The sequence below is a fragment of the Filicampus tigris genome, chromosome 19, assembly GCF_054856515.1.
Source record: "Filicampus tigris isolate MCC_2025a chromosome 19, RoL_Ftig_1.0, whole genome shotgun sequence".
NCBI lineage: Eukaryota > Metazoa > Chordata > Actinopteri > Syngnathiformes > Syngnathidae > Filicampus > Filicampus tigris.
In genome coordinates, this window is record NC_141235.1 from 11,289,930 (window position 1) to 11,305,000 (window position 15,071).

General features: G+C 42.1%; 4 protein-coding genes across 8 annotated transcripts in view; 2 read left to right on the forward strand and 2 right to left on the reverse strand.

The window, feature by feature from the left end:
• The window catches only part of wbp2 (WW domain binding protein 2), an 18,367-nt gene extending 14,343 nt beyond the window's left edge, over positions 1–4,024 (forward strand). For all 3 annotated transcript variants that reach the window (XM_086016153.1, XM_086016154.1, XM_086016155.1), the window contains 7 exons: positions 359–467; positions 822–957; positions 1,033–1,125; positions 1,264–1,410; positions 1,481–1,603; positions 1,675–1,754; positions 2,193–4,024. In XM_086016153.1, the coding sequence (XP_085872279.1) occupies positions 359–467; positions 822–957; positions 1,033–1,125; positions 1,264–1,410; positions 1,481–1,603; positions 1,675–1,754; positions 2,193–2,240 (736 nt within the window). In that variant the 3' untranslated portion in view covers positions 2,241–4,024. The remainder of the gene's footprint in view (positions 1–358; positions 468–821; positions 958–1,032; positions 1,126–1,263; positions 1,411–1,480; positions 1,604–1,674; positions 1,755–2,192) is intronic.
• trim65 (tripartite motif containing 65) lies at positions 2,608–7,822 on the reverse strand. 3 transcript variants are annotated; one of them, XM_086016144.1, is made up of 9 exons: positions 7,445–7,820; positions 7,230–7,364; positions 6,943–7,139; positions 6,457–6,552; positions 6,156–6,386; positions 5,086–5,254; positions 4,914–5,003; positions 4,551–4,768; positions 2,608–4,466 (listed from the first exon to the last, which is right to left on the reverse strand). In XM_086016144.1, exons 2-9 carry the CDS (start codon positions 7,360–7,362, stop codon positions 4,158–4,160), a joined length of 1,443 nt encoding a protein of 480 aa, XP_085872270.1. In that variant the 5' UTR covers positions 7,363–7,364; positions 7,445–7,820; the 3' UTR covers positions 2,608–4,157. The 3 variants fall into 3 exon arrangements, with proteins under 3 accessions (XP_085872270.1, XP_085872269.1, XP_085872267.1); XM_086016143.1 differs by having other exon boundaries at positions 4,578–4,768; positions 6,943–7,364; positions 7,445–7,822; XM_086016141.1 differs by having other exon boundaries at positions 6,943–7,364.
• Positions 7,823–7,954: 132 nt separating this feature from the next.
• mrpl38 (mitochondrial ribosomal protein L38) lies at positions 7,955–10,847 on the forward strand. The gene is made up of 9 exons (XM_086016151.1): positions 7,955–8,107; positions 8,554–8,742; positions 9,013–9,144; positions 9,331–9,533; positions 9,612–9,684; positions 9,773–9,818; positions 10,042–10,200; positions 10,313–10,449; positions 10,558–10,847. The coding sequence occupies exons 1-9, from the start codon at positions 8,023–8,025 to the stop codon at positions 10,692–10,694; spliced, it is 1,161 nt and encodes a 386-aa protein (XP_085872277.1). The 5' UTR covers positions 7,955–8,022; the 3' UTR covers positions 10,695–10,847.
• Positions 10,848–14,397: 3,550 nt separating this feature from the next.
• The window catches only part of LOC147129506 (uncharacterized), a 2,538-nt gene continuing 1,864 nt past the window's right edge, over positions 14,398–15,071 (reverse strand). The window contains exon 4 of the mRNA XM_086017290.1: positions 14,398–15,071. This exon is cut by the window's right edge and continues 1,355 nt beyond it. Within this exon, the coding sequence (XP_085873416.1) occupies positions 14,478–15,071 (594 nt within the window). The 3' untranslated portion in view covers positions 14,398–14,477.

Consider the following 15,071-nt stretch of genomic DNA (forward strand, 5'->3'; position numbering starts at 1 on the left):
ACGGGTCAGAATATAATAGCAGGCTTCACAACACAATTAAAGGCAATGTAGATTCTTCTAGAACCTAGCAGCTCCTTAACAGCTGACCTAGAATCAGATTAATATGATCTGTGAGGAGATAGCATGTACAGTAAGCCTAATCCTTTTGCAGAACTCAAAAGTAAGTGCAGTGTTTGGTCACCTGACAATTGCACTACAATCCTTATTATGTAATCATCTCATTTCTAATTCATCATTCCAACCTGTGTATTATATTTCTAACTCAGTTGTAACGTGACAAAAAGCTTCTCAATATGCATGAGTTGTCCCTGTCAGAATGATTCAATAATAACGCTGTGTCCACGGGTGTGAATGTCAGCGTTTTGATGAACCATGACAATGTGGAGCTGGTCTTCGGCGACACGGACGGTCTACCCGAGGCCTTCAGAAAGAGCAAGAAGGGCAGCATATACCTGACTCCATACAGGGTGAGATGAAATGCATACGTTCAATGTTCCTCCTCACATATAGCACAATGAGCACACTGACACAGTAGCTGCTGTTTGCCACATCTCACGCCAGACATTCACAGCCCATCTTACCCCGCCCCGAGAAGATAAATATATGATAGGATTATGCTTGCAAAAACGTCTTAAAAATGTGTTTTTAGCTTTTATGTAGTTTATGTTTACGCATTTTTGACTGATATTCTGTTGAGTCCAATCATCACTCAACCATAAAAAATAGGCCAATGTTCATTTCTTTGCAAGTAAGCAAATTTGCAAACTGCGCATCCTCAATGGCGTCATACTGCTGGAAATGTTTTCTCACTTCCATTTCAGCTGATCTTTGTGGCGAAAGGTCGAGATGCACTCCGGTCCTTTATGATGCCCTTCTATTTGATAAAAGGCTGTGAGGTCAAGCAACCTGTACTGGGAGCAAATTACATCAAGGGGACCATCAGTGCAGAGCCCGGAGGTCAGTTTTAGTAGTGACTGGCAAAATGTTGTCATTTTATTGTATTCATTCTCTGTTGGTGTCCTTTGCGTTTAGGTGGCTGGGAGGGCAGCGCAAGCTTCAAGATGGTCTTTGCAGCAGGCGGAGCCATCGAGTTTGGACAATACATGCTGCAGGTTGCCACTCAGGGTGAGGACACAAAATGTGACAGGAACTCTTTATTCGAGCAGGGCTACTAATAGAAATAAAAAAAAAAAAAATACTAACCATAGCATGTACGCTTTGGTTTCTGTAAACAAGCCAGAATAAAAGACATCATGTCTTCAGTTTCCAGAGGTCAGCCGGTAACTCCGGGGTTTGGTGGATGCCCTTTTATGGCTAACGGGGCCTACGCTTACCCGCCCCCCCCTTCTAACGGGGCGTATCCCGCCGGACCACCGCCAGGTTACGCCTACTCCAACGCGCCTCCTCCAGGTAGCTTCTTAAAGAAAAAAAGAACGCCCTGAACGAGTCCCTCTAATCTGCTATATCCTGCACCATGCAGACGGCTTCTACCCCAACCCTCCAGCATTCGATAACGCCGCAGCCTACATGGCTCCACCTCCGTATTCATCTGCTCTGGGTCAGCAACCCCCACATGACCCCGAAGTCCCGTCTTCGGCTGCCGGTAAGTGTCTTGGCAGAACTGAGCTCTGTGGAGTGCCATTCACTTTCACCAATGATGTCTTTTCTTTCCAGCTGAGGCAAAAGCAGCTGAAGCCGCCGCCAGTGCTGCTAGCAGTTCCACACGGCCGCCCACCCATGTTTACCTGCCGGAGGCAAGTCTCTCAAAACAACTTTATGAAAAAGTATACTTATATATAGACATGAAATGATTGTTCGATTAATCAACTTTTCTAATCGATTATAGAATTAAACATTGATCCACATTTTTGCAGATTGTCTGATGGCTGTAATCAGAGTTTTAATCAGTAATGTGCAGTAATGTTAGTCATTTTTCACAGCAGATCAGGATTAAATGCCTTTGGCTGTCTCTGTGTGTTGCCGCACCATTTGTGCTCAAGTACCAATTCCTTAGTGTTAGTGTCGGATGCTATTTGCTAGCCCATCAATGGCATTTCCAAGATAAAGTCCGCTTTGGAGCATAGTAATTTGGTTACTTTAAACACACGTGTCATTCTATTTTGTAGCGCTGATCTCCTGTTTCATACAGTATTTGTCGTGATGTATTTTTGTGTGTGTGTGTGTGTGTGTAGGATAAGCCTCCCCCCTACTCTCCTCCAGAAGATAAAAAGAACCAGTAGACCTGCTTGACTTCCACCCCCAGTGGATACCATCTACACTGACCACAGTAATATCCATTTCAATTTGATTTGTAAGGATCATTCCCCTCTTTTCTTGTCTTCCGAAACATAGTCTCAACTACTCATTCCTTTATTCTCATTCCAACCCTTTGGATGACGTTTGAAGTGATCTAATAGTGGATAAAATGAGCAGTTAATGAGAGAGGGTATTATTTCTTGTTATTAATGTCTTGAGTGTGTTGCAAGATTCCCTCTATGCTTGATTTTGCTTTGCTATGACATATGTAGTGTTGTACAGTACTGTACAGTACAGTACTAACAATCAGATGAATCTGGCACACTTTGCTCTGTGAATCTATCCAGTGAGCTCAGTTAAGTAATTTATTTTTTTACCATTTAACTGTACATATTTAGAAGATAATATATAGCTTGTCACACTTATCAGAACGTACAAGGTATCCACTCTGCTTTGACACATGGCGCTGGATGAGAGGACCTCATAGATTACAGTCCAGCATTGAGTCCTTGATCCAGGATTAAGATCAGTACCACAGTGGAAGGTGGGTCAGGGCGATGTACAGACAGGATGGATTATTGTTTTCTGTTGTCCAAAAGCAAAGGCGTCGCCAGTTTTGACAGTTCACAAAAAAAAACAGGACTATAAACCGACTGCATCTTGAATTGAAAAAAGAAATCCAATTTGAAGTCTTCTGTTGGATATCGCCTATACTTCCTACGATATTAATCTGTGTACTGTATTGTTAAACGTGGCCGGTTATTTGCTGAGCTTGGGGCTCTTGCTTGCTCAGGCATGGCTGAAAGTATGAAGCTTTAAAATTATTAACGGCTAAAGCAACCCATAGGCATTTATTAAATGGACCCTGTTTCATGTGTGAATGTGGTGAGATTTTTCTTTTTTTTTTTTTTTTGTCACGTGATGGATGTTGATTTACCTACTACACAGACGTTCTCACATATGACTAAAACGCAGCATGTTAGTAGGGACGGACGGTTATTCTTCATTTTGGGCCTCAGCCTTGACTACTATGTGCTGTATTCTTCACTTATTCTTCTTTATTCGTCACACACTTCCCCAAATACTGATTGATAATCAAAGATGTGAGTCTCAAAAAAACACTACAAGTCATGTTACACTTAAAAATGAGTAATGTATAAACAAAAGGATTCATAAAATGTAACACAGCTCCTCTGCTTGCAATGTGATGGCTTGAAAAAAGTAAAAAAAAAAATAAAAGTCAAATGAGCATGTGCAATAGGCCTAACTGCCCACATTTAAAACGGCTGAAAAATTACGCCTAAATTATAAAAACAATTTATAAAAGGAGTTACTAGGCTAAAATTGATGTGGGGAACACACCCTAGGAAATTGCATGCATCAATGTCACAGACGGTACTGGTGCATCACTTTGTAACAAGAAGGAAAGCAAGACTCCCCATGTGCAAACAAAACATGCCATAGTGGAAGGAATCAGGAAACGATTTGATATAGTGGCGGACATTGGTAGTGTACTGGTTCACCCAGTTGACAAATCCCACTCAATGTCCCTTTTGCACCGAACCAAAACTGGGATAGGCTTCAGCTTCCCCCAACCTTGAATGGATGGAAATACAATGAGGGAAATCATCATTTGATTCTCTGATGAATTTGCAACTTTGTTCATTCCAATTGTTATGCTTGTGTATTGATTATGCTGATAGGTTTTGGTTTTGCTCGGGGATCAAATGTACCTTATTTCACTCAATAAAAGGCACATTTTATGTTAGTGTATTGATGCAGTTGTGACTGATTCCGCAGGCGTCCCAATTCTTCCCCCCCCCCCATTGTTTTTCATGTACAGTACCATTGAGAAACAAGCGTCAGTTGAAATAAAGCAAAAACAATCAAGTTCTGCGCACTCATGTGGAGCATAGCGTGATCCTGACGCCTTCTCCTATCCAGCAAGCGGGGAAGAGCTCCTGGGTGAAGGCGCAGTGGAAGGCATGCAGCCTGATGTGTCCATCCCCATAAAAAGTGAGCGTTCCCGCATCGTAGTCCAGCAGCACGCCGATACGGCCGTGCTGAGAAGATCCGACCAGCGTCTCCTTGCGGCCGTTGTGCCAGGCGCTCAGCTGCTTCTCGTCCAGCTGCAGGCTCCACGACAATTCGTTCATACCCAGCATGCACCTCCGCCCCTTCTCTTTTCTGGGGATGGTGTTGTAGGTGACCTGAGAACAGGAGGAGAATGTTGCCATACGATAACGGATTTCTCTCTGAGAACCGCATTTGAAATATGTAAAGTCCGCATGTACCCCCAGTAAGGCCCACGGTTTGGACACCTCCAGTTCCCAGTAGTGCTGGCCGTGATTAAAGCCCTGGCTGCACAGCACCTGCCAGGTGTGGTCAAAACGAGATTCGTGCTCGACCACGTGACGCAGGTCAGAAGTCAGGTGCTCCGCTCTCCGGTTCTCTTGTGACAATACCAGATGGCCATTGGCTGTGTTGGGGTCAAATGTCAGAGAGCATCTGTCTGGAGTGAGGGAAGACAGGAAATGTCATAATTTGACTTACCGCAGTTTTGAATTGTATACAATTAGGTGGGTCTCGGGAATGCCTGCCCACCCGTCAAGTGTGAAATTCCCACATGCAGATGACATTGAAAAGAGAGCGCTTACAAGCACTGAGGCCCTCCTTCCAACCAGGGTGGCTCGGAGCAGCCGGACTGGGAACCACAGCCAGAACGGGCCTCTTCTCCTGAGGAGAACCTGGCGGAGAGCCCGTGAGAATGTACAGACGACAAGGCAGAGGGAGGAGAGAAGAAGGCCAGTCGAATGCGCAAGGGTTTACCTTCTATGTCCTGACCCACAACGCTGCAAACAGCTCTTTCGAGGTCCTCAACCACCAGCTTGGAGATTCGGGTCAGTACCTCTGTGATGGCACTTAATCGATCTTGCAGGTGGGGCGTTACGTCTGAGGGAATTTTCTTGAGGCGTGGAATTTCTATGAGCATTGATTCCTAGTGGAAGATGTGCAGTAAAAAAAAAAAATAGGTGATAAGATTTTATTAATTCTAATTTCTATATTTACGCGGTTAGCACGTCTGCTTCACAGTTCTACTTTGCGATTCCTTTGTCAAAAATGCTTTTTTAAAAAAAAAATTTTTCAACCTCCACGGATGACGACCCCACAAAGATCTCGATGTCTTATAAGGCGTAAAAAAATAAGGACGCAGCAACATGGAGGAATGTTAACAGTGAAGCATAAACAATGATGAAAATAGATTCCAAGTAGCAGGATGTTTTCCAATTAATAAAAGGAGTGTTTGATGTCATCGGCTCCAATCGTGTTTTAAGGTGAATACCTGGAGCTTGTGGCTATCCAACATTCTGTGTCTAATCTAAAAAAAAATCATACAAGTCAGCCAGGTGTACTTTTTCCAGTTATCATTAGCGAATTGAGTTTTTTTTTTTGTTTTTTTTTCATGTAAATCAATAATACCAAAGCTATAGGTCCACGTTTTACAGCATGAATCAAGCCAACACTAGCAAGCTCTTAAAGAACATGCTCCATGAAATGTGATTTAAAAAAAAAAAGGTTCAGTATAAGCACTATGAAAGTTAATAAAAGGCATGCACAGAGACGTTTTTTTTTCATTGTGCTCACCTTCTTTTAAACAAGTATCTGTACTTCTACTTAAGTAAAGAGTGTGAGTACTTTTGCCGCCTTTGGTTATTTTTGTGGTATATTATGTCGATTACAGTCCTATCAAACCTTAATACAAACAAGTGACAGTGTGTTTATGCATTTGAGTCATAATTAAGAATCCTGCCTGTGATGAACAAGAGACAGAAAAATGCAGTAAAACGACATTCCAAGCGGCCAAATGAATGGGAGCAAACTGCAAAGTCATTCCAAACCTTGATGAGCTCTGAATCGGAGAGGTTGTGTAGGGCTGCAATCTTAACCTGGCAAGCCCTCAATTTCTGGGCACTCTCTTCCTGGTCAGAGAGACGCGCTGTTGCCTCAGAAATGGCCGCCTCTTTCTGCTGCTCCATAAAGCGCTCAGTGGCCTCCTGCCGCTCAGCCAATATTTTTATCACGGTGGAAAACTTGGCTGTGACCCGATTGGACGTCTGCTGCATCGTCTCCTGATTATTGAAAATAACACAATGTAGGGAGACTGCTATGAAGTAACTGATGATGAAAGTAAAGCCTTACCTTTGCTTGGTTGATCATTTCACTTAGGTTGTTAATACTTTGCTTGGTTTCTTCAAGGAGTTTTGTCACCTCCTCATTCTTCTTCTCCAGTAATAACTATGTAAAAAAAACAAAACAAAAAAAAACACCTAATACTTTAGGCACGTCAAACCAATCACTACAGGAAATAACCTATTTCCACACGGTTACGGCCTGCATGTGCTCCTTGTGTCTTAGGGTACTCGTGCTTCCTGCCCGAGTCCAAAAGCATCGAAGACTCTAAATTGCCCATGGCTGATGTACCCAGTCATAAACAATTCAGAGTCTTCGATGAACCTGTAATGACACAAAGTCATCTTGAATATGCTCCAGCTCACCCGTCACCCTAATTAGGACAAGCAGTATAAAAATGGACAGATGGATGGATGGCAATCAGGGTTTTTGGAAAGTGGGACAAAGCTCAAGTAACTGCAAACCACGACAACGCATAGGCGGCAATGTATGTACCTTTTGTTTTTTCTTTTCAGTCTCCAACAAGTCCTTGTCATGGGTCTTGCACTCTCTGATGGCACATTCGCAGCACACTGACATTTTATCCCGTTTGCAGTAATAAACTAGAGGCTTATGATGGATATCACAAAGTATGGAGCCACCTTCCTCCTTCCAGCAGTCTTTGCGGGATGGCCCGGTGTTGCTGTTCGCAGCTTCAGTCAGAAGAGACAAGGATACATTACGCTTGACAGTGGGCCTGGTGGCAAACTTCTCATTGCAGATGGGACAGTCAGGTCCAATACCAGACTTTCTTTTAGTGTCCCAATGGGTTGTGATGCACTTCTTGCAGAACGAGTGCCCACATTCGATAGTGACAGGAAAGGTAAAACTCTCTAGACATATGGCACAGGTCAGGTTTGAGCTCTGAGAATCCATCTCTGCACAAACAACAACAACAACAACAATCATGTGTGTGGCAATAACAAATAAGAAATTGGTCAGGATGCTGTAACCTTACCTGTAGTGCATGTGGTAGGAAATTGTCACAACAGTTCAAAGCAGCATAAATACCCGATGGCACTTTCTAAATGGCTCATGCAGTTATCTGATGCTCGACAACAAAGCCGTTCATAACGAGACAAGCGCAGTTAGCAAAGAGAAGCTACCGTTAGCCTTAGCCGGGGCGCTTCAGAATAAAATACCCATACTGAAACATAGTAAAATGAGATATTATTATTTATTCAAAGTTTAACATAAACGGGCGATATTAACCTTTAACACCGCTCGACGAAATTCACAGCGCATCAATACAGATGACAGCGTCAGTTGACCATTTCCTAGTGACGACAGGATGATACCTTCAGGTGCTATCAAGAAAATAGAAAATTGTAAATACACTATTTGCACTGATATAAATTAACACACGCATATGTAGGTATATATTCTATATTATTATTATCATTATTATTATTCGTAGTAGTAGTAGTAGTAATTTTCAGAAATGCACCGTATATAAACGTGGACCACACATTGCAGGAGTATTACAACAAACGCCTGTTATTCACTCGGCCACCGTAGATTCTTATTCCTTCCAAGATGGCGCTGCGCACAGTATCTTCTGGCGTGTTAAGGAATAGGTTTGAATTAAGGATCAACAATGCGATTACTTTTGTCACAACAGGTACAAATAATGGCAGTTACCTAATATGAGATTTGTTTATATGCCTTTTGGTGTTTGTGCTTTTGTTAGATTTTTTTTAATGCGTGTCCATGCTGCGTGGGGTCAAATCCCAGTGACACATTGGCTTGTCCTGTTTTAAAGGGACCTTGGTCATATCACTCGCGAAATTACATTTAAAATGTCTAAACAAGAATTAGCATTGTTTTCGTATCGAACATCGGTTTGTTTGGATAGTGCAATGGTTTTAGTTGTACTGTACAAGAGAATAAGCGGTTTGGATAATGTATGGATGGATGGATGGAAAGCACGTTGAATAACATGCCTTTCCGTAGCTCAAATAAATATACAATAAAGTGTTCAACAGTTGAAAGCCCATATAGTCGCACGGAATTCACCCTAAGTTTACAGTGCACGAACTACATCATTTGTGTGTTTCCACAAAACAGCGTTCCTCTGTCGACGGCGTCCTCCTCTGGGTCCGATGCCGAATGAGGACATTGATGTTCAAAACATTGACACAGTAGAGAAATATCGCAGCTTCAACCGTTACTTCAGACAAGCTGAAGAGGCGAAAAACAAGCCGGTGTGGTGGAAGACCTACCAAGGATATGTGGAGCAAGAGGATCCTGAACATGGTGAGAAATAATATTATGTGGTACAGTATGCACATACCCATCTTTAACAGGCAAAGTAACTCTTAACTTGCACAATACCACATGGTAATTAGTCAGAAGAATGATTTAGAGAAATCGTACAATCAGACCTTTGCTGACTTTGATTGTAAAGTGAGAAAATGCTCAAATATAGCTCAGTTATCATTATATGTGTACCTTGTCCAAGATGTTAAAAATCACACAAACACATTTGTGTACCCTGATTTAGCCGTGACCTGTGTGTTTTGTCAGGTGTTGTGCGAGTGGACATCGGACTACCTTGTGATCGACCTTCTAGAATCAATCAACTGAGGCACAGGAGGCAAATGATGAAGGAGAACAAGAAGAATGTCGAACTGGAGAGGGCCTGCCGTTTACGCACGTGTAGGTTAAATCAAGATGATTTCCATTCGTGGGAATGGGGGTGGATGATTGTCTGAATGTGCTCTGTAATTGGCTCGCAACAATTCCAGGGTGTACCCCACTTCTGACCCTGGTGAATATCGAAGATAAATGAATGGGTTACTATGAAACCTTGGTTGTAATCTCTTTTCTGTTTTTCTCCCCCAGTTAAGATATCTATGGATCAAGTGCAGGAAATGTGGGAGAAGAGCAGTGGTCCCTTTCATATAAAAAGGCTGGCAGACCACTATGGGGTCTTCAGGGATCTTTTCCCAAAGGCGTATTTCTTGCCTCAAATCCCTCTACGGATCTGCTATAACCAAGAAACAAGTGGTGAAGTCCATTATGGGAATCAACTAACACCGACAGAAGTATGAACAGTCGAACGAAGGTTTCTTGCAACTGTTTCTTTTGCTTTTTAAAAATGTGTGCTTTACTCCCTCAACCAGACAGCATCTGCTCCTGTGGTCAGCTTTAATGCAGATGAGGGCTCCCTTTGGACTCTCCTGCTCACCTCCCCAGGTCAGACTTCCTGTTTCAATACGATACAGCTACACGAATACATGGATCTACTATTGTTGAATAACAAACATAACGCGGTGTCTTTCAGATGAGCATCTTCTCGATAATGAAGCTGAATACCTGCACTGGCTTGTGTAAGTCATTTAATTTGAATCAGTGTTGTTTTTATGTAATTTCACAACCCATAAGTACTTTTTGTCACTCCCAGTTAAAGTTAACTGTAAAAAAAAAAAAAAAAAAAACATTTAAGAAAATGAGCGCTTAATATCCATGGTATAGCAGCCGCAAACAAAGAATTGGTATTTAATGGCATAACACCGTACATGCCGATGGGTGATGTTGAATTTTTTTCTCCAGTGGGAACATACCAGGTGGAGCGGTGCAGGCTGGAGAAGAACTATGTCACTATCTACCTCCTTTTCCCGCAAGAGGAACGGGCTTCCACCGCTACATTTACGTTCTTTTCCGGCAGGAGGGGCCCATACACTTCCAGGAAGATTTGAGGCCGTCGCCGTGGTGAGCAACACGCACGGCTTTTGCTTTGACAAATGACGTCTCACAATTGTTTCCGTATATGACAAATACAGTAAACAAACGTTTACTCACTCCCCCCCCCCCCCCCCCCCAGTCATTCACTAGCAGAGCGGACGTTCAAAACAGTGGATTTCTACAGAAAGCACCAGGACAGCATAACACCGGCAGGTCTGGCGTTCTTCCAATGCCAATGGGATGAATCTGTCACCAGCACCTTTCACAGCACCCTCAGTGAGTTACACCAGACCCCAGCATGCAATACAAGTCGTGCAATTCATGCCATATAATAACGGATTCATAAATAAATCTTAAATATCTGCGATTCTTTTCACCTTACAGACATGAGGGAGCCAGTGTTTGAATTCATCCGTCCCCCAGTGTACCATCCACCACAAGTGAAATACCCCCACGGACAACCCCTACGTTACCTGGACAGATATAGAGATGAAAAGGAGCAAAGCTATGGCATATACTGATGAGCAGACATGACAAACGTTTCAAATCGATAGCATACATTATATACATTTTCAAATGCCGGGAAATGTCTGCTAGTCTCCACCTATTTCTTTTTTGTGTTTTGGAGAAGGAAGATAATAAAAATGCTTTATCATGGTTATGATACTCCTCGACATCTCTGTTGTACAATTACCAATTTTTGTGTCACAGTTGTACAGTACATTTTGTTTCATTAGTATACAGTACTTTTACCTTTCAGTTTTTCCTCCATTATGTTTTGTTCATAAAATGTATAAAGAAATAAGACACACAACTGACCACTCTATTTCATATGAAGTCTAAACAAAGTTAAATCTTTGTTTCCCACAATAGCTCGGATGGGAGAACAAAGACTAATGTGACCAGATAGATAGATTGCTAGATAGAGATAGATAAGTTAAAATGGGATAGATATTTGTCATTTTAGACAGATTTATCCCGTGAAGTGAATAATTAGATTAATTTGTCTCCATGCAGAGTGAATACATTAAGACTGGGCTGTCCAGCGCCGGTCCTCAAGGGCCGCTTTCCTGTCTGTTTTCCAGCTCTCCTTGCTGCAACACACCTGATTTAAATGATCAGTTTATTAGAAAGCTCTGAAGAAGCTTGATAACGATCATCAGGTGCGTCGCAGCAGGGATAGATGGAAAACAGGCAGGACACCGGCGCTTGAGGACCGAGTTTGGACACCCCTGCATTACTGCATTAAGGTATACGTTGTAACTTGGAACAGGTGGTAATGAGAGCTGAGGAGATAACTAGCCATGGACATGTGCTGTTTGATTATAGCGAATTTAACTTTTTTTAATGGATTTTTTTGTTGTTGTAATTGAGGTCGACAAATGTTGGCGTACGGTGATATAGCCATTTGAACCTTTGGTCAATAATTGTTCAAACAAAAGTATAATGAAGTTCATGGGAAAAGACGTGACTAACTGACATAGTATTAAAGGGGCGCTACCGTGTGGCGTGACAACGTACTACAATGTCTGTTACAAGAACCTCAAAATAAGCGAATACATATTTGATTGGGGGAGAAACGTTTCCTTTATGGATTGTTCTTTTCAACGCAATACTGTACACCTTTTCTACAAATCTAGGTCCAGAAAGTAAAAGCCCTGCCACAGTTTAGCTTTAGGCGAGTCTTTAAAATCAGCAACATATCTACAATATACCTTCCTGAGCTGGCCATTGACAGCCATGTTAAGATTGCTTTTAAATAGATTTTCCCCATTCAAAATCTGATTTTGTTACACACCTCACCATATGACAGTGTAGATTGTTAATCCGAATTGGGCTGGCATAGTGGAAAAAAATCTGATTGAGAACTACATAGCACCGTTCAAGAACTCAATACACAGCAGCTTCATTGTTTTAATTTTTCCACAATATTCAATTTTGATGAACCTGTATAGCAAGTAAATAAATCAAAGTAATTCATTTTTCAAATAGGAGATGAAACTAAATTTTCATGTTGCAGCTACAACTGCAGGCTTCAAACAACGACAGTCATCATGTCATCTGTCAAGTCACCACCCATTCTGTCATTCTGATTGCTACTGCTCACGTCACTGCTCATGACAAGATTCTCAAGCTGGTGGTTGTTGCTCTGCTGGTCTTGGACGACATAGCTCCTGTCGTCACTCATTTAGTCATTGCTCAAGTTGGCATTCCGTTTGTTATGTCTGAAGTCATTGCTCATTTTGGCATTCCGTTTGTTATGTCTGAAGTGATTGCTCATGTTGGCATTCCGTTTGTTATGTCTGAAGTCGTTGCTCATGTTGGCGCTCCGTTTGTTATGTCTGAAGTCGTTGCTCATGTTGGCATTCCGTTTGTTATGTCTGAAGTCGTTGCTCATGTTGGCGCTCGGCTGGTCGTGTCTGAAGTCGTTGCTCATGTTGGCGCTCGGCTGGTCGTGTCTGAAGTCGTTGCTCATGTTGGCGCTCGGCTAGTCGTGTCTGAAGTCGTTGCTCAGGTTGGCGCTCGGCTGGTCGTGTCTGAAGTCGTTGCTCATGTTGGCGCTCGGCTGGTCGTGTCTGAACTCATTCTGCTGGCTGTTGCTCACTTCATCATTCATTTTCAGTAGAATCAGTAGATTAGGTGCAGTGTGAAGCGCTTTGAGTACCAAAAGGTAGAAAAGCGCTTTACAAGTGACAGTCAATTTACCATTTACTAAAATAACCTTATGCTCCATCAGCCTTTGAAATATATATGAAAAAAAAAAACCATTGGCCTCCAAGAACAGCACTTTGAGGTTGCACTCATTTAACTGGAAACAAAAATATTTCATGAGCATTTGTTTGTCTGTCTTTTTAAAAAAAAAAAATTGTTTACTCCTTACAATTCAATCGGCACTTTTACTTTTTTTAACACAAGTATCTGTACCTTTGCTTCAAGTGGATTTCAAGCCCCCCCCCCCCAATTTTTTTTTTACAATAATATGTTTTATGCAGCCCCATCATGGCATTCTGATTGATATTGCGTTTGTGGAATATGAGTTAAGTATTCAAATCCACTTGTTTTTGTTCATCTCATGGGGAGGCCTTTTTGTCACTTCAGTTGACTGAAAATGACACCACAGCTCAGGTAACAACCAATCATGATTCATGAAACATGACCTGTTTTCTGCATCTGAGCCGTGATTGGTCGTTACCTGAGCCCTGAGCAGTTGTGATGTCATTTTCAGTCGACAGATGTGACAAAATGGCCGCCCCCTGGGATGGATAAAAACGGGTGGATTTTGCTGCATAAATCATATTCCACAAATGCAAAATTAATCAGAATGCCGTATTTAGACTATTGGAGGCTCATAGAACATATTGGAAAGAACATTTTCGGGTTGACTTCCCCTCTGGTTTTCTCCAGGAATTCCATCTTCCTCCCACATTCCTAAATCATGCACCAAAGTGACCATAGGTGTGAATGGTTGTCTATATGTCCCCCCTCGTGTTCCAGAATATAATCAGTTTATAATCAAACATATACACAAAATTAAAAGGTAAAGGCTTTTATTTGTCTTGTGATTTTAAGCTGTATATGGAATCAAACACTGTAAATAATGAAAACTCATTTTTTCTCTGAATTCATGGTGATTGTCTTGTGGGGCAGCGGAGTGGTCCTTGTGCTCTCAATCCTTATTCTGGCCTTCATTTTCCAATAAACACCCATCACAATACAGTAAAACTCCCAACTTGGGCTCCACCAATTACTCTTTCAACATGGTGGGATTTTATATTGTTGACTAAGCAAATCAAGTGAATTTTTTCATTCTATGGAAAAGGCAGTACTATTAAAGTATACAGATCTGAGTTTTGCTTCCAATCAGTATTAAATTTTAAAATGAAAATATGTTTGCACTGCATTTTCAATGTCTATTTTAAATTGCTTGAAGGCTCTAACCGTTTAAACCAGTGGATGCAGAGTAATCCTTTCACGAAATGCCATCATGTTTTTTTTTAATGCACATTCCTGCAAACATCTTCAATTCATTAGCAGAAAATTGGATACAAAGAAACTTGACAGCAGGAATGTAATGCTTCTAATCCCTTACTACACAGTGAGTCTTAAGTCTACAGAATGAGTTTCACTTTGAATTGAATCAGGTTTCCCCACAATACAAATTCTGATGTACCTGTATTTTTTTACTGCAGCTTTAAAAAAAAAAAAAAAAAAAAAAGCCAAGAGTACATGTAAAGATAAATTTATTATGAGAAAAGAATTTCATGAACATTTGAGCTCTTCCATCACAGAGACAACTGCATACTTCAGACATTAACAGCCACCAGACTATCTGTAGAATCATGGACCATTTGGTCATTCTGGTTGTCGCTGCTCATGTTGTGGGTTGGCTCATCGTGGCTGAAGGCGTCGTCCTGGTAGTCGCTGCTCATATTGTGGCTTGGCTCCTCGTGGCTGAATGCGTCGTTCTGGTAGTCGCTGCTCATGTTTTGGCTGTGGTCGTGGCTGAAGGAGTCCTTGGTCATGTTTTGGCTGAAGGCACCCTTGGTCATGTTTTGGCTGTGGTCTTGGCTGAAGGCACCCTTGGTCATGTTTTGGCTCTGGTCGTGGCTGAAGGCACCCTTGGTCATGTTTTGGCTCTGGTCGTGGCTGAAGGCACCCTTGGTCATGTTTTGGCTCTGGTCGTGGCTGAAGGCGTCCTTGGTCATGTTTTGGCTCTGGTCGTGGCTGAAGGCGTCCTTGGTCATGTTTTGGCTCTGGTCGTGGCTGAAGGCGTCCTTGGTCATGTTTTGGCTCTGGTCGTGGCTGAAGGCGTCCTTGGTCATGTTTTGGCTGAAGGCACCCTTGGTCATGTTTTGGCTCTGGTCGTGGCTGAAGGCACCCTTGGTCATGTTTTGGCT